Below are 25,104 nucleotides of genomic sequence, written 5' to 3' on the forward strand. Positions count from 1 at the left end.
AATGCTCAGTAGTCGTTAGCACTCCCAGGTGCACACATAAATGGAAAAAAAAACAATTATTGCACTTCAAGCTTATTTACTTGCAGCACTTTTGACATTTCCATCCATTTATAAGTTTTATGCCTTCAATATATTATTCAAAGAATATGTAAAGCCTCATCAGCCCTGTTGACACTCCAATAATTGTGTCCTCATAACCTCACTATGAGGTATATAATGACCTTAAATGCCCCTTCATCTTTTAAAATTACTAGATTATATAATTACTTATAACATGACTTCATATCTCACATTTTGATTATTTATTTTCCAGACCTTTCTAATATTTTTACAGTGAACCAGAAGCATTCTGAATATATTTTTGCTTGGTCATGTTTCGGGTCACCTCAAGTAATTCTCTCTCCTTCCCTCTCCCTCCCTCTGTGTCTGGGTCTGTCTCTTCTACCTATTACTGGAAATGATTTTATAGTGAGATGCAATTGTGTCTTAATCGCTTCTCTCCAGCCATTTTCAAATTAACAGTTGTTGATTTTACCCAGCATTCCTCATATTCATGTGTCCTAGAACATATCCCCACTAACAATTATCATGCACTAACATGCATAAAAGTTAGTGAATCTTTCTCCCTTTGAATCACGGGGAAAAATGTAATGTCATTCTTACCTGTCAGGTTTGTTCATTTCATGTACATTTTCCCAGGAGCCAAAACTTACAGAAGTGTCTGATAGGCAGTGAGTGATCATGTGTCAAAGGAGGTTTCAACTTGATTTATATTTTAGTTAGTCTTTAGTCACATTCTGTGTCCCCGAGCTGTAACATGCCCTGGGGTTAACTGAAGAAAAAATTAAACAAAACAAAAAAGCTGAAATAACTGAAATCAATCCTTAATTTGAAAACCAGGCTACATGTCCCAACAAGGTATCTCGTAGTATCAGGATTAGAAGTGATGCGCAAGTGATGTGATAGATTCACAGCGATAAAACTTGTTTGTCTCTCAACAGATGTCACATTTGACAAGAAAATGTTGGGAATTAATTTTAGAGCCTTTGAAACTCCTACTAAAGCTAGGTACAACTACAGTTTGTTATGTGTTGTTGTGATTACTTTTTTTTAATAGATGTCACAGCTTACAGAGGATCAGGATGAGCCAGCATCGATGCCCCTTTATCATGTGGTTCCAGTGAGAGACTGCCACTTAATTTCATTCTGAGGAATGCCATGTGCCGCTGCTTATGAGCAGACAAAGAACTTCTAAAAATATGCAGTGACAGATTTCTTTAGAAGACCATTTTATATTCAGTTGAAGTCAGAATTATGAAACCCACTGAATTATTAGCCCCCTGTAAATTTTTTTCCTTAATTTTTTAATCCCTGTTATTTGTACCTAGCCTTAGTAGGAGTTTTAAAGGCTCTAAAATTGACTCTCAACATTTTCTATACATATCCAGTGAAAATATGTTGCGAATGTCCTTGCTTAATTAAACATCACTTGGTAAATATTTAAAAATATAAAATAATCAAGATTTTGCTTTTAACTGATTTTTCTTTAACTGTATGATCAATAGGTTGTTTTGCACATAATGTGATTGATGAGATTCAGATGGAGGGCAGGAAGTGATTCTTCTACATAGAAATCACTATCAAAACATTTAAATGTTTGTTTTATGTTGTTTATAATTGTTTAAATCCGGCAAAATAAAAAAAAAACAAACGCTTTTATGTACTTCCAAAAGTCTTTGCTCATAAAGGGGAGAAATTTCAAGAAACTGACTGAAAAACAGAAGAAAAGGTGGCACGCAATAAACATTCATTCAAAACACAATAATTCTTCTGACAGCACCAATTGAGATTAGATACAGGCCTAGCTACAGTATGTGTATAAATATGTTTTAGTGAAATATAAATCAGGTACAAACACCAACTTACCTATACAAAATCCAGGAAAATATGAATAACGTACCCTGCCATGTAATCGCTCTAATGAAATCTCCGTTTTGTTTTGCAATAATCCAAGTCTTTACTGGCTTTTTTGTGAAATAAACAACTGTTACTTGAACATCTATATGTGCAGCAGCGGTGAATGTTTGTTGATGGTAAGTTCATCGATATCAAACACAAAAGAAATGCAACTCTTGCGACAAAGTCGGTTACTATTGTGGAGCACTTTTCCCCCTTTTATCATTGATTATTTACAAAAATAAATAAATAATAATTTAGATTATGCAACGGTTCACACTTTTGTATGCTTTCATGTGCTATTACATGATGTCTGGAAGAACTATAGTAATTTATTACTATAGATGTCTAGAAGAAAACTATAGTAATTTATTATAAACATGTTTTTGAACCACATAGTCAAGTTTATAATGTGTAATCTCTTTGTTAATGAATGCTACCGAACATTGTAGTATAGTAAACTGATAAACTGTAATAAATACTGTAATGTTAGTGTAAACTGTAGTGCATTGATGGTGTATAATTATAGCGTAGAAAACTAAAACCTATTGATTAATTTGTTTATTACAGTTTTGTCATACCACAGCAACAATATAAATATTACGACAGTTAAATTCAAGTGATTATTTATAGTATGCTTCCAAACACTCTCACACATATTTATTTTTTCATGTAACGCAATAGCTTATAGAGTATTTACCGCTTCGATGACAGGCAAATATCTTTTAGTTCAGTAGAAAACTCTGCCCTCCTCACTATATAAGGATCATGCCCAACATTTGTGTCTTTTTTTATTTCTATCTCCTTTGAATTATGGTATAAATCGCAAAAATACAGGCTGTCCTCAATGTCTCCCATTCAGTCACCCAAAACAACCAATTAAAATACCTCAAATTTAACAATAAGCTGTTCTGTAAGTTGCTTAGAATAGTAATACTTAATTTCAAGTCATCCATTATCATGATTATTTTTTTAAAAATATTTATCTAGGCATTTATTATGACAGGACAGTTTAGTATAGACAGGATGTGAAATTGGAGAGAAAGATGGGACGGGATTGGGAAAATGTTAGGCTATCTTACCGACACCATAATTTTTAAAAATAGTTGTTTTATTTTGTGTATTTGTTTGTCACAGTGTTACACAGTTTTACATAAGTATTTATTATAAATGTGTTTTTGCAACATTCATATTGACTATGTTTACATGGACATCAGGAATGTAATCATTTGCCTTAATCAGAATAAGACAATAATATGATTAATGTGTTTACATGAGTCACTTTTTGAAGGTTCCTTTCATGATACCGTTTTACATGTTATCGCACATAATTCGATTAACGTCATTGCGTCAATGCGCTATCTAGGGTTGGGCAATGTTGACCAATTTGGCATCATATGATGTCTGATATGAAACCTCACTATGGACGATGGCATTGCCGTCATAGGCGGAGGTGAATTAATTATTTATGAATATTTAATTAATTAATTAATTCATAACAAATTAATTATTTGTAGCCTATCGTTTCAACTACCTGACCCACATGGTCTTTGTTTTACCCATAAACAAACCATAAATAAGTTGCACACAAATTACCACCTGTCAGTCACTTTTTTCCGAGGGAGGTTGGTCGGTAAAAAAGGTGCACAACCAACAGTATCTGAGGTTTTCCCTAAAATTACTAAGTACAAGTGTGAAAGTGAAAGACTGAACCAGTGTACTGATGCTGTGACACATTACCTGATAGATTCAAAAGACCGAAGAGTCGTTAGATAGAGACGAGATTAATTAAATATCCCGTTTAACAACTATATGAGACGCGATCCAGCGGTACATCCTTGATAAACTGTCCGACGTGCACTGCTCTCTTGAGCTCAGACGAGCGCATGACAATGTGTGTGGTTGTGTGTGTGTGTGGCTGTGTGTGTGTGATCACATGATGTGCGTTTTCAGCGGAGAGAGGGCTGTTCAGAAATGCTGAGTAAATCAAGGTGTGGATGTGGATCATTTTTGTTCTGAAATGCCATTTTAATACTAAGACGTATTAGTGTAAAGGGGGCCTAAGTGTGTATTTTTCGCGAGCGGGTTTGCGACGGGGGCGGGCCGGAGGATCAGCGATGCCTGCTCAACAACGTGTTGTCTATTAGCCATCTGCGATAGACGATGACATTGTCTATCGGCCCAACCCTAGCGCTATCTACATTTCCTCCGGAGTTTCATAAAATTTGGGGTGTTTAACTTTTAATTACTTTCACTTTTATTCATGTATATTTCATGCATGTCTCTATGACAAACGAGATATTAGATGTGAGTATAAACTGCTGGAAGAGTATTGTTTTAATGGAGTTTGATACCACACACTGTATGGGAAAAAACCCTCTGCATTTTGCAATGCAGGTGTCCTTTACTCGGTAGGTGCAGAGAATAGTGTCAAACAGCTGTGCGTGTATGGACTATCCTGTCGCAAAATGCGGCAAAAATTCTATACAACGTTATACAATTCTATACAACGTTAAAAGGTCGATTAATTATGTTTACATGTCTGTACTGCACTTCGATTTCTGTTCAGGTTGATTATGACCCTAATCGGAATAAATTAATCAAAAATAGCTGTTTACATGATGGACTCTTAATCAGAGTATTGTCTTAATCATATTAAAATCAGATCATTGGTATCCATGTAAACATATTCATTGACTATTGTGGCTCTTCTGTTTGCCAGCATAACAGTACATCTATAATGCTTGCTATTGTGCATTATTTATTTTCTGTTCAACAAACTTGACTCAAACCCAGGGAAGCATTTCTTTTGTAACAGTGCATTCATGTATATTTATAAACCCTGTCCAGAGTGCTGTTGGATTTGGTTTAATTCGATATCTAAATTCAAGTGAGCGAGCTGCCAGGAAAAGACCATCTGTGCTTAATTCTTTAGCTGAACTTTTGATCTATAGTTTTATTTTAAAGGTAGGGCACTTCTCATAATCTTTGATCTTTTCATCTTTATCTTTTGAACCTTTGATGTATTTCATCCATCGCCTCTCTTCGTCATTTAAGTGAAATCTCTTGAAGCGGCTGATGCAAAGCGTGTGGCGCGCACATTTCTCTCCTTAATGGCAGCGCATATATCTTTATCCTTATTGCAGCACATTCTAAATCACCTTATGTATAGAATCTTTATCTCGCATCAGTGTTTTGAAGTATCTGAAGCATGCAGGGAATTTGTGAACTTTTAAGAGAAAAGCAGGGATCAAGTTGTTGTTCGGGTCACATTTTTTGCTGACACAGAGCAGTGTAGATCAGCATGAATTTCCTTGCAGGCTAGTTTATATGTTTTTGGTGGTCTAAGAAATCATGCTTGGAAATTCTTAAAATTAATATCTTATTATTTTATGTGTTAGACCATTCATATAGAATATGTTTGTGTAGCATTTTTCTTGACACAATTCTAATTTGTTCCTTTGTTAGTTTCTTTTAAGAACTGGAGTTGATTTGGAAGGAATTGACAGCTTAAATAGACCAAAAAGTCTGTTGGTGAATGATGAGTTTTTATTTTGGGGGCAACTTATCTCCAGCACCCAAAACACAACATCCACTGGTCTTTTCAACCGAGTAACTTGCATTAAGCAAGCTGATCTCCTCCTTAATCCTCTGGTAATTTAATGGAAGGATCCTATTGGTTTCCCTCATGGTCCTCTGAAGGAAGTCTGGGAAAAAGAGTTTTGAAAAGCTCTGGCTCTCCGTTGTGGTTGCCGTGGGTGATGGGGGAGCATTGTGGAGCTTTTAAGCATTTTGCACCAAGCTGGGGGTTGAAGCACGGGCCCCTTTTGTGAAGTGGGGTGAGAAGGAGGGTAGGGGGCGAAATGTGGGGGGCTTCTTAAATTCGAGGAGGAGGGAGGCATTGTCCACATGCAGATTTCTGTCATTGAAGACAAAGCTGTTTGTGTGTCGAGACCTTAAAGGAAGGACACAGCTGAAAGAAGAGAGTTTTTCTGTACTTGCTTGGTGTCTTGTCTGGTGAAAGAGCAGAGATCAGACATGAATCAGAACAGCAAGTGGAAAACTTGTCACTCATGCACTGTGTGCTGTGGCTGGTGTTCCTGCGTGACAATAAAACAATATCACATCACTTGCACAAAGTAGATTTTTATATCAAGCCACAATGTGCGGTGTTGATTGCAGACTTAAGTTACTTGTAATTAAAACTTTTGCAGAATTAATAGCTGTTCTTATTTTTCAGATTCAGGCAGTTGCTATTGGACGCCAAAGACTATTTAACAAAGAATCAGGAATGGAGGTTTTTCATAGGGGTGCATGAGTACAAAGGGCAAACTGGGCATTATCTTCTCTAGCGCTAAAGCTTTGCTCCTGAATACCTTTCTTAACAATGGCTTGAGATGATGATGCAATCAAGGCCAATTCTTCACTTAATCTAAAATATTTTATGCAATCATTACAGCTCAGCTGAAGCAGTTTTTCCAAAATGCTGACCCAAAAAGGAAATGTTTGCTCTATTTTGTTATATGGTCAAACTTGTATGAATTTCAGTCTTTGGAGTACAAAAAAAGAAGTTTTGCAGAATGTTAACACTGCACTTTTATATATAATGAGAATTTATATATACCTGCTAATTGGTCACTGTAAATTGTAAAATTTACTGAATATTTTCAATATCAAAAGTAATAAATGGATGCATTTTACAATATATATTTAGTCACAGGGATGTAAATAAATACAAAATTACAGCTTTTATTGAACCATTAATGGTCACTCTTTATTTTAAGTTACATTTCTCATGATTAATAAACCATGAATTATTTTTAGCTCAATAAACTGCTAGATAGCTGCTTTTTAAAATATTTATTAAGGTAATAGTTATAGGTAGAATCAGGAATGTAGAATAAGTTATATCTACTTAATAAGTACTAATAAGCAGCCCATAGTTCATAGGCTGGTAATAGGCACTAGATAAAGGAACACTCAATTTTTATTTTTATTTTACATAGGCTCATTTTACTACTCCCCTAAAGTTAAATAGTTGAGTTTTGCCATTTTTTGAGTACATTTAGCCAGGCACGTGCACACATAGGGCTCGACCTGTGCAGTGCACATGCCCTTTTTAGTCTTGGATAGAAAGTGCCCTTCCAAAATGATCAAAAGTGCCCCCGCGACGCGGCACACCTTCGGTCCCGCCCTTCAGTAGGCGCGCGACAACACCGCTCTTGAGTACGCGCGCGACAACACAGCTGATCAGTACGCGCACGATAACACCACTCTTCAGTTCGCGCGCGATAACACTGCTCTTTAGTACGCGCGCACCCACTGCAGATCTGCACCAATCTCCCCCCCCCACCCCCCCCCCCCCCCACCCCCCCGCTCTATCCTGCACATGCCCTTTGGACGGTCTCTGCACGGGCCTGCATTTAGCCCATCTCTGGCTCTGACTGGAGCACTTCTATCTTAGCTTAGCATAAATCATTGAGTTGGATTAGACCATTAGCATCTCATTCTTTCATTTTCCTTGAGCTCAGACTATTTTAGAGGTCGCCATAGCGGAATGAACCGCCAACTATTCCAGCATATGTTTTATGCAGCAGATGTCCTTTCAGTCCCAACACAGTATTGGGAAACACCCAAACACTCATTTACACACACTTATACAGACAGACTATTTAGTTCATTCAATTCACCTATATCACATGCCTTTAGACTGTGGGGGAAACCAGAGCGCTCAAAGGACACCAACATGAACAGAGGAAGAACATACAAACTCCACACAGAAACTGTGCCAGGACCCGAACCATTGACCTTCTTGCTTTGTGGCTAACCACTGTGCTGCCACCTTTAGCTACTCATTAGTTAAAAAGAAAGCTTGATTCTGTAGTACCATGTCTGCAGAAAGCGCAAAGATATAACACAGATTCTAACTTGTGGTGCAAGTATAGGGTTTGCTGCTGAGGATTATTTTCAGGAACTGTGTAATATCATTGTGCCAGCTGCAGGTGGTTCAGCAACAACCTTTCTTGATTGTTTTGCCAGAATGAGAGTCAAGGCCATATCGGCTTTGAAAATGGCACCTTTTTATTTTCCATCAGCACACAAAGTAACTATAGAGGTGTCAAGCTTTATATAGGAAAATTATCTAAAAACATTTTAAACAAGGTGCTAATGGTCTAATCTGATTCAATAATCTATGCTAAGCTAAGCTAACGTTGCTCCTGGCTGACCCAGACATTAGCTGAATGGATTCAAAAACGGTAAAGTGGAGTGTTCCTGCTGGGAATTGGTTCTTAAACTAAAGGGTTACCCTTTAACAAACAATCTTGTTTAAGGAAGAGCTTTGTAAGAGCTCATATTGCAGAGACCAATGAAGGTGGAAGCTTCCAGATTCTCACTATATTTGGTGGCTTCTGCATTTTTAAATAAAGGCTTTTAAAGTGTATAAGGTATTAATATTTTATATAAGTACTTTAGACCTCAAAGACCTCTACTAATAGATACAATGGAATAACCACGCAGAAGCTCCCTTCACATGTTTCTCGGCCTTGGGCAACATTAACAGCTCAACCCATAAAACCCACACCTTGCGGGGCTGATTTCACTGTGCTCCCCTGTGTTTTATGGATGTGCTTGAAGGGATCAAAGCAGACCTGCCACCGATGATGTTAACAAGAATCACAACAGATTCATGAGGAGGCCGGTCGAGGTGTGGTCTCCATTATCAGGCACTTAGACCATGCACTCAGTGGAAAGAAGCTTTGTTCATTAACTTCTCTGAGTGCAACTTACCACATTCCACTCAAGCCATACCAGAGCCAAAGCTTTTAATAGGCCTTAAGAAGGAATGTAGGGTTTGAATGGAGAATTGATGCATTGAACAAGCAAGAGACAAACAAGCAAACAGCGAAAACAGAAATGGAATATTTATCTACTATGCTGTCAGTTACCACAGAGGGTTTTTTCTGCAAGAAATGAGTATATGTGGTGTTGCAGTAATGATGCGCAGTGCTTTGAAAAGTACCAACAGATACCATTAGGTATTTAAAGGAATAATTCAGGCAAAAATCTAAATTTACTGACAATTTACTAATCCTCAAGTTATTCCAAATCTTTTCTGTTTCTATTTTCTGTTGTAAACAAAATTATTTATATATAAATAAATATATATATATATATATATATATATATATATATATATATATATATATATATATATATATGTATATATATATATATATATATATATATATATATATATATATATATATATATATATATATATATATACAGTTGAAGTCAGAATTATTGAATTGTTATATTATTATTATTTTAATTATGGATTTTATTTAAGAATACATTTTTATTAATGATCTTGTTTTCTTGATTGATAGTTTTAATAATTAATTAAATTCTAATTGGTAATTAATTGCTTTTTATAAGAAATTTTTATATAATTATTCAATATTTTTTTATAAATTGATGTGTCATACTTTTGACTTTTCCTCATAATTTCGATTTAGTATCTCAAAATTATGATTTCATAAATATGATTGAGTGCTGCACGGTGGCGCAGTAGGCATCACGATCGCCTCACAGTAAGAAGGTTGTTGGTTTGAGCCTCGGCTGGGACAGTTGGCATTTCTGTGTGGAGTTTGCATGTTCTCCCCATGTTGGTTTGGGTTTCCTCTGGGTCCTCCGGTTTCCCCCACAAGTCCAAAGACATGCGGTATAGGTGAATTTGAATTTGTATGTGTGTGCATGAGTGTGTATGGATGTTTCCCAATGATGGGTTGCAGCTGGAAGGGCAAAAAAAATATATGCTGGAAAAGTTGGCAGCTCATTCTGCTGTGGCGACCCCAGATTAATAAAGGGACTAAGCCGAAAAGAAAATGAGTTATAAATGATGGTGCTTAAGACATTTTAGGTCATAATTTGTATTTTTTCCTCATATGTTTTATATATGTACTTTTTTTTAGAATTTATTGTCTAGTAATAAATGAGTAAAAATAAGTATGTTTAATTTCTTTATATTTTATTCATGATTTAAATAATGTAGAATGTTTTTGTTAAAATTGCAACATTTTGACAGAAATATGCCACAAACTTGACTATTAAAACATATATCAGTGTAGAAACTTTTTATGTGATAAATGTTAATAATAATTTAGACTTTTTTATTAAAATGTATTATTTCAGTTTAGACCTTTTATCTTATATTAATGACAAAATATAAATATTTGATAAATATGTATAATTTCATGGTTTTATTTGCAAAACTATGAGTTTATATCTTATGTTTTTTAAGTTTTTTTGACGTATTTTGACTTTATGCATCATATTTTTTTTTTTTTTGCATACATATATATTTTTTTTCCCTTATGTCTTTTTTTTTATCATGTACTAAAAGTAAGCTCTCAAAATCTCTCCAAAACATTTATGTCTTTCCAGAGAGATGAGCCCTGCCCTTATTGCCCCATGCACTCACTAGCCCCTCTCTCAGCTGTGCCTATTGTGCGACGGGCACCAGTTGGCTCGGCTTTGCACATATTTAGGTCAGCCATCAGCAGTGATGTTGCTGTGGCCACTGCCGGTGAAGCTGGACATGTGTCTAGCCGTTGGTTAACTGATGCTTTTTGTCAGTCCATGTCATCTACAGTTGCACCAGCCAACTGCCAATCAGCTGTCTGAGTCAATGTTCCCACATGCTTTTTCAAGACTGTTTTGGAATAGATGAATGAAAAGAGACAAATAAGTCTGATGTGCTTGTATTCAGCTTTTTGTGCTGTCGCCGCATGACGCATATTTAGCGCATTAGATCATCTAGAAATAATGATCCTGTCATTATTTACTCAACCTCGTGCTGATTCAAACACTTATGCGTTTCTTTTTTTGACGGAAGATGCAAGAAGAGGTTTAGTAGAATGTTTACTTTGACTTTTTCAACTATAAAAGTTGGACAAGTCAACAAATGACTTTTCTTATGTTAAATCTTTCCCCGCCGGGTTTGCACAGTTTTGATGATTTTTATTTAAATTTGGTGGTCCTCAGAATATTTTCTGCCATGAATGTGTTATATGAGCATATTATTTATCTAAATAAAAAGCCAAGCCTGTGCTTTTTAACAAAAATCATCATTATATTTCCAGACCAAAAAGTCCTGTAACTGATTCTGCAAATCCTTACCATAGTACATCTTAAAAACGAATTGCTGTAAAAACTTTTCTCTCAATGAGATATCTTGACAAGATATCTCAACAATGGCAGGGAAAGAATTAATTTTTATTTTATTTTATTATATTAAAAACATTCCTGTTCCAATTCAGATGTGCCATATAAAACAATAAGATACTACTTTTAGGTATTAAAAATCATTTTGATACATTGGATTTAATGCGAAAACACAGTTTACTTTGTACATTGTAAAATATTTTAATAATTATTCATAAATTATGAGTTTAAGACTTTTTTTGTGTTCACTCAGTTTCTCTTTTCAAATGATTACTTTATATCATGGGTCTTAAACTCGATTCTCGAAGGGCCCAGCTCTGCACAGTTTTGCTCCAACTCTAATCAAACACAGGTGAGCCAACTAATCAAGGTGTTTAAGACTACTATGGACTATTAAGTAGGTGTGACTTGAAAGTGGTTGGAGCTAAACCATGCAGAGCTGCGGCCCTCCAGGAATTGCGTTTGAGACCATTGCATTAAATGTTTTTTCTTTTAGTTGACAAAATTTGATGTAATCATTATTAAATATAAAGAAAATATCAATGAACTGTCTACCGGCAAACATAAATAACCTACATTGCGTGATTAATTTAAACACTTTACTGGCATAAATCATGAATTTTGTGCCAGAAAAGAGAAAGTGACCAATGCATTTGCAAAAATGTCAGTCACAAAATCCTGTTTCTATGACTAATCAGACACTATAGTTTCACTGTGTATTTCTTAGTAAATCCTAACAGAATTTAGGTTATGGTATGTTTACACAACAATAACATTTTAAACTACAAACTGAAAACTTTGTATACATTTTAACCATTTGTTTACACAACAATAATGTTTTTAACATCTCTTTGTAAACTACAAAAACATGATTTTTTTCAAAGTGGCGGCATCATTTACTCTATATATGTACTACATCTTCAGTCTACAGGCATAAGCTAGTGCTTGATAAGTGTGCATGTGCACATCAATGCAGCAGTAATATTTATATATCAATCTCGATATATGAGCAATATTACACGTGTAGCAGTGCGATTTGGCTATACTGTATATCTGCACTGGTGGGGGGTGTGCGTTGTGTTCCACCAATGACGATGTACACTGCTACAAGTTTATACAACAGTTTGATGGCATAATTGTGTATATAAAAAAGAAAATCAAACATGGAGAGTTTTAAAATCCTTTTGTAAGAGGAGCTACTTTCTTCTTCCATTCATTCATGCAGCTGGTCAGTACAGCAGAAACCATAACTACCTCACCAACATCACTTTAGAACTAGTATTTCAATGATTCTGTAGCGTATGGATGACAAAACTAATTTTGCTCACATTTTAATTTCAGATAAGGCTACAGAGTTTTCCCAGTATTTCTCTGTTGCAATTGAAATATCAAAATAATTAACCCCGGAAAATAAAAAGCAAAGCAAACACTAACAGATTATATTGAATAAATACAGCACTACAACATACAAAAGAGAGATCGACTTAGAGTCTCACTTACCAGTTTTATAACGATTTGATTAGTTGTAATTTGAAATTAGTTTTTACTTATTAAACACTTATTATGTGGTCTCTGTCGCCATCTTGTGGTGGAACGTCAACCCTCTTTAATCTGTTAAATGACAAGTAAATGGCGACGACACGCTGAATCTCCAAAACTATACAAATTTTAAAATAGGCCTTGTCCTAATAAAAAAACTGCCTAGTTGCTATCTAAACAACTACATTTTCACCTAAAAAAGCCTCAAAAGTACATTATGTTGTCCAACAGCTGCAATATTTGTCAAACTGTTGTGAGTTTATTGATCTGCTGTCACTCTGAGTGGGTGTATACATACACACACACATACAGTCAGAATTATTAGCCCCCATTTGATTATTTTTTTATTTTTAATTATATCTTAAATTATGTTTAATAAAGCAAGGAAATTTTCACAGTATGTCTGATAATATTTTTTTCTTCTAGAGAAAGTCTTATTTGTTTTATTTAGGCTAGAATAAAAGTTTTTAATTTTTAAACGTGATTTTAAGGACAAAGTTATTATCCCCTTTAAGCTAATTTTTTTATAATAATTAATATAATTCTGCTAATAATTCTGACTTTAACTGTATATATATATATATATATATATATATATATATATATATATATATATATATATATATATATATATATATATATATATATATATATATATATATATATATACACTTATACATATATCAATATTTTAGTTAATCAATTTTTTCTTAACCAAATTTTTATTATTATTAGATTGGTTATCATATTTCTTTAAATAAAAATATTTGTTTTGTATGGAATTTGTGCTTCATATTAAAATAGTTTGTTAACAAAATAAATATTATTTTGAAATTCACTTTTCAAATAATAAGCAATTTCAATATCAATATTGTTCAAATTGTATGAAAAGGTATCATACCACAAAAATTTTTATATTTCCCACCCCTACTGGACAACAAAAACAACAATTGCGAAGAACAAGACTATAAGCCTACAGACACATTTCTTTTCTTTACATGTTGGATCAGTTTGATGATTTTTGTAACCTCTGCATGTGAAAATTCAAGTTTTTAGTTTTGTTGTTGTGTAAACAACCTAAGATGATAAGCTTTAAACTTCCCACTGAGCACATTTGCAGGGTTTTTAAGCCAGAATGAAGAATTTTCTTTGCACAGACCGTTTGGCCATTTGCCCTTGGAAAACACCGTGTTATAATCTGTTTGTCTTCATCCTCAGATTGTTCAAGAAAAACTGAACCTGACATTTGCTCTTTACTTGCTCTTTACGGCTGTAAACACCGTCACAGTTCAGTGCTCCTGCAAAGGATTGTGTTGCCAAGTGAAACTGTGAACATTTCAGTTTAGTTTATTCTGCTATCGTCATAATCTCAGTTTCAGTTTTGAGGGATTTGTTGAAGCTGTACTTCCTGCGGCGCAGTTTCTAAAAAAATAAAAAATTCCCAGTTTAAATAAAGGATCGTACTGTGTTTTGCTTTGTGTTCTTGATCTGCGAGCACTGGAAAGAGTTTGTACAGTTTCTGCTTCAGACCACCCACACTTGTATAAAATATCTATTAATCACACTCTTTTTTGTATTTGATTCTAGAGACTTCTATCATTCTTTTATACAAGCTTTTTCCTGGAGCGAATCCAACATCACACCTTGTTTAAGAAGATTGGGACAACTTTGACTTTGATCTATTTGTTGAACACATTTTCTGGTGGAAATAACTAATTTATCAACATTTTCATTACTTTTAATATTCATTTTGTCAGCTACTTTTTAATTTATGGTCTTTTTTGATATTTCTATTATTGGTCAACCTTGTCTGATTTTTGTTTGGCTTACTAAATATTATAATAGACATTTTAGTCTTACATATACAGTTGAAGTCAGAATTATTAACCCTTCTGTTTATTTTTTCCCCCAATTTCTATTTAACAGAGAGAAGATTTTTTTCAACACATTTCTTAACTCAATAGTTTTAATTACTCATTTCTCATAACTGATTTATTTTATCTTTGCCATGATAACAGTAAATAATATTTGACTAGATATTTTTCAATGCACTTCAATTCAGCTTAAAGTGGCATTTAAAGGCTTAACTAAGTTAATTAGGTTAACTAGGCAGTTTAGGGTAATTAGGCAAGTTATTGTATAATGATGGTTTGTTCTGTAGACTATGGAAAAAATGTATAGCTTAAAGGGGCTAATAATTTTGAAAAAAAAAATTTAAACTGCTTTTATTCTAGCCGAAATAAAACAAAAAAGATTTTCTCCAGAAGACAAATTATTATTAGACAAACAGTGAAAATTTCCTTGCTCTGTTAAACATCATTTGGAAAATATTTTTTAAAAATCAAAGGGGCGCTAATAATTCTGACTTCAACTGTACATGTATGTATTTGCCAGACTCGTTTATCCATAATTAGGCATAATTATACAGAATTCAGGCAAAGAATCAGGGAGCATAGGAAAAAGGTGGATAGAGAGAACACACACTAAGTTGCCAGATTGCAAAGATGAGAATGCAGAAATTGGACGTTTTTAACAACAAAAAAAAATCTCTAAGTTGAGGTATTATGCTCTTGACATCTGGCAACCACAAATATGAACACATAAAACATCCTGTAATAAATTATCTGCTTTTACCACTAAATTGAAGGTTCAATCGAGACTTTTGTATGGTTTTTATTTTAAGGATATATTAGTCATATATTTTGCCCTCAGTGGTATTGCTTGTGATATAGTCACAATTATGGTCTAAATACTTGACTGTCCTCTCATCTCTTGAGAAAAACATTCCCTCTTTGTCAAACATTCTGTATCATATTAGGTTTAAAAAAGTTACAAATAATACACCTTTTGCAATTGAAAATGACCACAGTTATAATGTATGGTAAGTTAAATAAACACTAAAACTAGTGAAACCAACCAGGGGCACTCAACCTGTGTTCTGTGTGGGTCCCTGACGCCCCAGTATATTGATGGGGACTCTATGCTGCAGTGAACACCATCTTTCGGATGAGATGTTAAACCAAGATCCTGACTTTGTGGTTGTTAAAAATCCTGGGATGTCCTTCGAAATAGAACTGGCATCCTGGCCAAATTTACCCTCTGGCCTCTGTTCATCATGGCCTCCTAACCATTCCCATATCAAAATTGGCTTCATCACTCTTCACCTATGGCTCTCCTCTCCACCAATCAGCTGGTGTGTGGCGTGCAGTCTGCCATAATATGGCTGCCATCACATCATCCAGATGCATTTCTGACCTCCAACACTCATTATGTTGTGAAATGACCAGCTAAATGAATAAAAAAGTTTTCTATTTTTAAAAAATTGTGGTGTAAATGGCCTTTAAGGTGCTTGTGCTTTGATATGATGTAAAGCATCTCTGTAATATTTCATTATACTAGAGTGTTTGCGCTGCTTTAGAAGCAATTACTGGTAGGAGAACCAACAGAGACTTAATGCATTTCAGAATTGGTCATATTATACAAAATTGCTCACCTAATCAAAGGAAAGACAGGAAACCACTTACCATATACATTACTTCGTACTTAGAATAAGAACCAGGTTTCTGGCATGATTAGCAAGATAACAAAGCATATTTGAAAGAAACATACTTTAGTAGTTTATGGGATTATTGAGTATTATGAACACAATAGAGCAAGATGTAACCTGTTATTATGCTGTGGGAAACTTGGGGTTAGTATGTGACAAATTTGTGATTTGCCAAGATTGCAAGTGTGCCAGATTGCTACATCTTTGATATTGCATGAAGTAGGTAAAACATTTTAGGCTGTCAATCATTACAAATGTTGTTGATATATGATACTATATAGATGATTAATGAATTAAAATGTAAATAAAATCACACATCGGTGATCAATTTAGTATTTTATCTCCTATTTAATGAGATTGGAAAGGCCGATACATTTTTTTACTATAAAAATTGAAGGAATTTCTGTACAATGCTATTTACTATAGGAACTTTATATAGAATTTAGAAACCCTTGTTTTTAGCAACACAGGTGGCCAATAAGTGAACTGCAGCCAGTTTTTTCTCACACTCATTCATATGTATCGATAGTGCATTGTAAACTCTGTAAATATTTCCTCTCCGAAGGGCAGTTTGTAGTAAAAAAAAAATCATGGCCGTCATATTGCAGTGTCAATCCAAAGCCATATCATCCTGGAGCCCAGGACTTCGTCACTCACTGAAGCTTAGTAGAATTAAGACTAGTCAGTTCCTGGATGGGAGACCACATGTGAAAATTAAGTTGCTGTTGGAAGTAGTTGTTAGTGAGGCCAGCAGGGGTAATCATCCTCTGGTCTGTGTGAGTCCTGATGCCCCAGTATAGTGAAGGGGACTTTATACTGTCAGTGAGTGTCATCTTTTGGATGACATGTTAAACCGAGGTCCTGACTCTCTGTGGTTATTAAAAATCTATTGCAGTTCTTGTAAAGTGTAGGGGTGTAACCCCTGTTTTCTAACCAAATTCCCTCCATTGGCTCTTACTGATCATGGCCTCCCAATCATCCCCATCCACTGAATTGGCTTTTTCACTGTCTCTCCACTCCCCTTATAGCTGGTGTGGTGGCTGCTGTTGCATCACCCAAGTGGATGCTACACTCTGGTGGTGGTGTGGAGAGACCCTTCCCCTTCATGATTGTGAAGCACTTTAAGTGTATGGCTAATGGCTAATCTCTTTAGAGGGACCCTGCAAAAGGATTAGGGTATAAGGATGAGCCCTTCTGAATGGAACCCAGTGACAATATTTTCACAACGCATCATCAGTTGGCCATTGCCACTGAACCAAAACTTGCATATTTTGCTGTATGATTACTACTTCTGAAAAGGATCAATTATTGTCATGTTTTGGCCTGCAGAATCAATCAGGCTGAGAAAAAAACATTAATATAGACTAGTGTTATCACGATACTGGAGTTTGATTCCAATCGGTACTGAAATTCGAAAAACGTCTGTTTTCTACTAACATTTAAGCACTGTTGAGCACAATCTTTAACAGCGCTGATTTGTGATTGTGTTCACATGCTCAATTGAAATGACTGTGATTGGCTGTGAAGGTCATTAGTTCATCGCAATCACTGCTGTTTACTAAATAAAACGACAGAAACAGGGACATGGGGCAGTACCAAATTAGTACCAAATTGCAGTATCATGACAACACTATTATAGACTTCCAAACGTTCTATGAAGTCAAGCAAAATAAAGCCTATTAAAGTCTGCATGAACTGTACGTCTTTTATTTCAGTATGCTAATGTGCTTCCAACTGAATCTGAACATTGAGTAGGGAGGTCTTTTTTTTGCACATTATTCGCTTGTAGCAAACTAATGGTAAGAGTGTTTTGAATATAAGCAAATTATTAAAGCAATTCAATTCATCTTTATTTTTATAGCACTTTTACAATGTAGATTGTGTCAAAGCAGCTTAACATAGAAGTTCTAGTAAAAAGAAATTGTGTTCATCTAATTTTCAAAGTTAAAGTTCAATTTAGTTCAGTTCAGTGTGGTTTGATTTTCACTGCTGAAAGTCCAAACACTGAAGAGCAAATTTATTGATGTGCGTTGCTAAAATGTTATTTTCATTTAAACTTTAAATTTAGTTTGACAAAATATTACACCTTTACCTGCCTACTACTGTAAGCCCTTTATATGGTTTATCATAATCCACACATATTTTCTATCGTTTATATAGCATAATTAAGCAGAACAACTTATTCAGTACTAAAATGGTATGCAATCCATGCTGTTGTTGACATCCAAGTATCTCCATAATAGCCACCCATGGCTAATTATGTGTCACTTATCATGATGTAAGTGAACACACTAAACAACAATGCATTGATGCAAATATAATTTATTGTATGGTTAAGTGTATGCACAAAAATGTGTGCCTGCAGAGAGGGAAAGGAACGTCTTGTTGTGTCTGTATCTGCCTGTCTGGCTTGGCTGACATTATATGAATGGACAGTTGAACAGAGTGGAAATATGTCCTCATTGTTCTGCAATTATAGCTCTCTGCATTCACATGACAGAGGGGCCCTTTACACCAGGAGCCCGCAACTGTTACAAGTAAATATACAAGACTCTGAACAATGCCTGTCAAATAAACCAACAAAGCAAATGCAACACTGGGGCCAGATGTACCACGCATAATAATAATAACAATGATACACTTTATTTTTGGGGGGGTTTATTGTAGCACACAAGTATCAGAATAATATTTTCACATTTTTTCTTTAAGAAAAACACAACAGATTATAAACCTTCCTCCCCTTTCAAGGATAATTTTTCATTTTGAGGTCAAGGCTGGTGCATTGCATTGCTTGACAGAAAGCCGGTTGTATTTCTGTTTAAACAGTGTGAATAATCTATCTAAAACTGTGAATGTGGAAATGCTCGGATCACAGATTTGAGCTCCATGTTCCAGCATGCTCTTAAACTTCATTTCAATCACAAGAATGTAAACTTAGCACTTGCCAGCCCCCACCATCTCATTCATTCTAGTTTAAACATTAATCCAGGCCTTATTGTACCTTTGTGTTTTCACAGATGGACTCCACCAGGTCTCGGCCCTCTGCACCCTCCGCGTGACTATCATTACGGATGATATGTTGACAAACAGCATCACCGTTCGTCTGGAGAACATGTCTCAGGAACGTTTCCTCTCCCCCCTGCTTTCCCTTTTTGCTGAAGGTGTAGCCGCAGTCTTGTCCACCAGTCCCGACGGCATCTTCATCTTCAATGTCCAAAATGACACGGATGTTAGTGGAAGTATTCTCAACGTCACTTTCTCTGCCCTTCTCCCTGGTGGAGCTCCGGGGCGTTATTTCCCATCAGAGGAACTTCAGGAGCAGCTTTACCTGAACCGCACCTTGCTGATGCTAATCTCGACTCAGCGCGTCCTTCCGTTCGATGATAATATCTGTCTGCGTGAGCCCTGTGAGAACTACATGAAATGTGTAGCTGTTCTGAAATTTGACAGTACGGCACCATTTGTGGCGTCTAATACAGTACTGTTTAGACCTATACATCCAGTGAACGGGTTACGCTGTCGGTGTCCAGATGGATTCACTGGAGATTACTGTGAGACGGAGGTGGATCTTTGTTACTCAGGCCCGTGTCAAAACAATGGGAAGTGCCGTAGTAAAGAAGGGGGATACACCTGCGAGTGCCCGCAAGATTTTACAGGTCAGTCATTCTCTTATTTTTTTTTGTTATTTAATAAAGTGTTCATGAATTATTGACTTTCCCAGTGATGGGTTGCGGCTGGAAGAGCATCCGCTGCGTAAAACATATACTGGATAAGTTGTGGCGACCCCAAAGGGACTAAGCTAAAGAAAAATGAATGAATGAGAATTAATGACAAATTAAATTGTTGTGGTGGTTGTTCAACACAAATTCTGTCATTGTCTCTCCATCTGACTGCTCCTCTACAAATATATCAAGAAATATACATAGTGGTGGTAGTAATATGGGGAAAAAAGAGAAAGTGCTTAGGGCCCAACAGCAAAGTTTGAGGATGGGGCAATTACCCCCATTACCCTCACCTGAGACCCCATCACTCTCACCCAACAGCCCAACCTCCAAATCTCCTGTTCCAGTATTGGACTAAGATGCTTTTTACACTAGTGAATTTTTGTTTTAAAACTCAAGGATCTTGTTATGGTTTTGCCTGGCATCCACACTACTCCATCATCTTCAACCCATTAAAATTGAACATTTTGAAGAGACTTTTGTAAATTCACACTTAGCCCATGATTTTTACATAGCTTGTTTGGCATGCTGTCCCTGGAGAGAAGCCTGAGCTCAAGGGATCCCTTTTTCAGGGCGCAGCTCAGGTCGGTCTCAAAACTCCCCCACTGCTGAGGCTAAGGTGAACTTCCTGAGAGTGAGACATTTAGAAAAAGACTTAGGCTTATTTTTTTTCTATAATGTAGAGCATATTTGGACAGTGGGAGGAAACCAGGGAACCCGGAGAAAACCCACTCAGACACAGGGAGAACATGCAAATTCCGCACAGAAATACCATATGGCCCAGCGAGTTCCTAGAGCCATTGGTATTCTTGCTGTGAGGCAGCAATGCTAGTCACTAGGCCACTGTGCTGCCTATTCTGGATAAAGGTCGAAGAAAGCGAGGAAGGGGGTTTCTTCCAGATGACAATAGTTGTAGAAAGGAAATGAGGATATATATATATATATAGCGACTTCTTTGATTGGAGGACTGTGATTAGCTAATGTGGGTCGCTGGGTCAATCATGAGGACTTGCTCCTCTCGAAATTAGTTTAATATTAAACTTCACATAGACCCTGTTCTGGGTTTCCAGGTGTTCTGTTTTGGTACAGATGGCCTATAAGTAGGGCTGGGCAATAAAATGTAAAAAAATAGAAATCGACATTCAGAACCTAATATTTCCAGGTCAATTTTTTCAATTACTTTTCAATTACTGTCCCTACCATGTTTGGAGTCATATGACCCCACTCTAAGGCAGAATTATACTTAAATTAGGATTTATACTTAATATATTATTATGTGGTTATACTTCTGCCAAGGGCATGTGTACAATCCAGTGCAACCGTTGCAAACTCACAAGTCAAAAAAATGTACTTATTATTCGTTACAATGAAGTGTAGTGCAAGCTTTGTGATTGGTTTGTTTGGTGGCTGTTATGAAGGTGGGTGTCGCAGAGAGCCACGTTTTAGGCAAAGTGTGTTTTAATTTTAGTTGTTCAGCGTTGATATTCAATAAATAATCATAGATAGTAGATAGTGTGTGTTTCCTTTAATTATTTTAAAATCAGGTAATGCACCCTACATTCAAAAATGTCTCACTTGTAATATGTAAGCACATTTACTGTACAAAGCTTAGTGAATTATGAGGGGAAAAATAAAAAATAAATATTATTAATAATCGTTCATTAATCGTAATCGTGTAAAAATGTTCAATTAATCGAGATTTTGATTTTAGGCCAAATCTCCCATTCCTACCTGAAAGGCATTTTCTTTTAAACGGGCGTGTGGCTTTTCAAAATAACTCTTAATAACTATAGCAAGTACAGAGATCTTTTTTTCCAAAAAGCAATGAAAATGTCAGTTTTGTCATTATAGAAAAACTGTTTAATTAAAGTTTTAACTAACGTGTTAACTGTGAAGATAAGAGAGTAGGTTTGCACTTGGCACTGGTAGGGACATATAAATCACCTCACCACATTACCCATCCCTTCCGACCACAAACCCCAAATCCTCCTAAGCCACCGCCCCCCACCCACCCTGATTGAATACCGTGGGGTTTGTTTTAACACTGTAAATGCTAAATCACTTTACATTAATACTAGCAATTGTATTAGATTTATTTTAATCCATTCTCATTACAACTCATTAAGTTCAATTAAGGAATATTGTAATGTTAAAGGATTGTTTAATAACTGAAAAAGACAGAGTTTAATAAAGACGTCTGTGTATTTTATCCATAGTGCAAATGAAACATGTCTATATCAGCCTGCTATAAAGTTAGACTGTGCATTAAAGTGGAAAAACGTTTCCCATGAACAAACTTGAGTTTATGTGACTTATACTTTTCTTTGAAAAAAGCTCCTTATGTACGCCTTTTTTTGCCATCCACCATCGTATGTCACCCACTTTATTCTTGCATTGGAAAATTCCCCTACAGTTTTGGTGCTGTACATAGCTACAGCCTCTCACATGACAACATGAAAAGGCAAAGCCAATCACAATGTTCATATGTGTTAGGGGCGGTAGAACTCAAGTAGAGAACGTGATTTAACCTTTTCTGCATGTCTAGCTTAATGTTGACAGTGGAATTTTTTTTAGTCTGTGGATATTGGTGGGGAAACATCCCTTTCCTCCATTCTAAATCTACGCTCCTGTGTGAAGGCCGTTTCATGGTAGTGAACTCGAGTGAATGCAATATCTGTGCTTTTATGTTGTCGTTTATGCCAAATTTGGACCCTATCTTCCAAATGTCGCAGGAGAAACAGATCAGGCAAACTTTGAGTCTTGAAATTGGAGTATTGCATTAAATTGTAGCATTGCATGTAGAATTTTAGCATTGCATGTAGAATTGTAGCATTGCATTAAATAGTGCTGTTCTCAGCTGAAAGGAGGTTCACTGGTGTACCCTAATTTCTGTGTAGTAGTTCATCTGCTTGAAGATTTGATTTTTTGTGTGTTCAGAGATGTTCGGGTTTGGATATTGTTTGTAACATGGTTATTTAAGTTACTGTTGCTTGCCTCAGCTTACCTCTGGCATCAACAAGCTAATTTCACAAACAGAACTGTCACTCAGGGAGTATTTCCTCTTTTCAAGACAATTTTACAACACAGGCTCATTCTGAAAATGTAGCCCTAGTATATACATTTCTGGAGATCACAAATTATGTAGCCAAAGCTACGAATGGCTGCATTACGTCTTTAAAAACGAACGCTATGGGACAGTGTGATGCCATTCCTTTTTCGGCTAACCAGCCTGCATAAGGACGGCTTTTCAGCTGTTACCAGTTTGTTTGGTTGTTGGACATGTACATCGGCGGACTTGAGATGCAGAGCAGAGTTGACCTCAACAATGGGGTGAAGAACAATTCCAGAAAGCAGTACAGAAGCCAAAAAATAAAATAAACAAGTGAATAACAGGGTGATAATCGCTCGGTTGGTCAGTCAGACAGTGAGTTAGTCGACAGCATCCTCTAGTGGATTTTTTGTAAGAAGAGAAGGCACGAATGGCATTCACAAGAAATACTTGAGATATCAAAAAGTGCAAAAAAAACGGCCTCTGGTAGATTTGTGAAAACAAAAACTGCAAAAAAAATTCGCTCCTGGGACGTATTTTCCTCACTCCGGAAATGTATATAAGGGTAGGTAATCAGAATGAGTCTGTGTTTCCATTTTGCATCGTTTATAGATCCCAAAATTCTAATACCAGTAGATCTGCAGTTTCTGAAATATTGTTCATTGAGTCATGTAAATAACCTTTTAAAGCACGGTAGTAATAAATAATAAAGTTGCTTATGATTCTAACTATCTAACCATCATGCAAATAATTAGGTAGGATTGTTTTTCTGCCATTTTTTTAAAAGTATTTTTCATTGTTGGACAATTGAAAATAGCAATTTTAAAAAGTAGTATCATACCTTATTTCAACAATTGCCATGATTTAAAAAAGTTGATGTTTAATATTTTGGTTTTGACAATTTTACTTTTGCCCAACTCCAATCTGTGGGCTCAATATCGATGTATGCAAAAAAAAAAAAATCTATGTTTTGTGTGGTCAGTTGATCCCAAATTGGTTGCAAATTTTCCCATTTTCAGTTGCTCCGACCTGTGAGAGCATCATTGCTTCTGTCATGACTTGAATGGAGATCCGCTCTTGTTAGAAGGAATTATCCCATGTTTGACAGCAGGAATGGTATTCAGACTAAGACCTGAGGTTCAGAGTTCCTGCACTGGATCATTCACTTTGACGGCTTCTGTCTGTTTGTCAGCTCGAGTTTCTGGACTACAGTAAAGAGTAGTGAACCTCTGCCCTCTCCAGCCCTCAGGTAGTATGTGGTCATAACTAGAGGTGTTGACAGTGGCCTCTGTAGTTCCTCTCAGGGGTTTCTCTCATTACAGAGTAATGTATCCCTGTAATTCCTCCGAAATGAGGGATTATCTGACCGACATTTGGATCATTACCCCTTTGGAACCTCTTTTGTGTGTCCCAGTTGACATAGTTCCTCTGGGCCCAGATCTTGTCAAAGTAATGGCAGGTACACAATGGTGTGCACAACGAGCTGACCTGGAATCAGAGATACAGGATTACAAGCTCAACAAGGTAAAGTCCTCCCAGCAAACCTCAGTTGTTTGTTCTGCACCCTGCGCTTGTCAGCATGGTGATGGATTTTTTGGGAGATTGTTATCAGCATGTTTACAGATGTTTCTCAGGTAACAGCAAATCTAACATGAGTAGGTAAACACACACAGGGTCCAAAATAATACTGTGAGTGAACTATCTGTCCGTCCGTCCGTCTATCTATCTATCTATCTATCTATCTGTCTGTCTGTCTGTCTGTCTGTCTGTCTGTCTGTCTGTCTGTCTGTCTGTCTGTCTGTCTAGTCTGTCTCTGTTGGACTTTCTGTCTTTCTTCATGAGATCAGGCAAACTTTAAAATGATCATGCAACACCAAAGTACATTTTTTGAGATGTTGTCGTATATATGTCCCACGCTGCTAAAAACACTATTAGGACATATTTATTTATCTAAAAAGTTTAAAAATTTAAAGTCTTTTTTGTTGTTGTTGTTGTTGTTGTTGTTGCTTATTGAGTAAATTTGTTCTTCTGGTTTTAAATTAAATTTTGAAGCAACGTCACAG

General features: G+C 35.9%; 1 protein-coding gene across 1 annotated transcript in view; it reads left to right on the top strand.

The window, feature by feature from the left end:
* Positions 1–25,104, top strand: part of celsr1b (cadherin EGF LAG seven-pass G-type receptor 1b) — a 112,617-nt gene that overhangs the window by 3,897 nt on the left and 83,616 nt on the right. Inside the window, exon 2 of the mRNA XM_087312112.1 lies at positions 19,288–19,926. Coding sequence (XP_087168238.1) covers positions 19,288–19,926 — 639 coding nt within the window. The remainder of the gene's footprint in view (positions 1–19,287; positions 19,927–25,104) is intronic.

Source organism: Danio rerio, chromosome 25 (assembly GCF_052040795.2).
Source record: "Danio rerio strain M-AB ecotype USA chromosome 25, GRCz13ab, whole genome shotgun sequence".
NCBI lineage: Eukaryota > Metazoa > Chordata > Actinopteri > Cypriniformes > Danionidae > Danio > Danio rerio.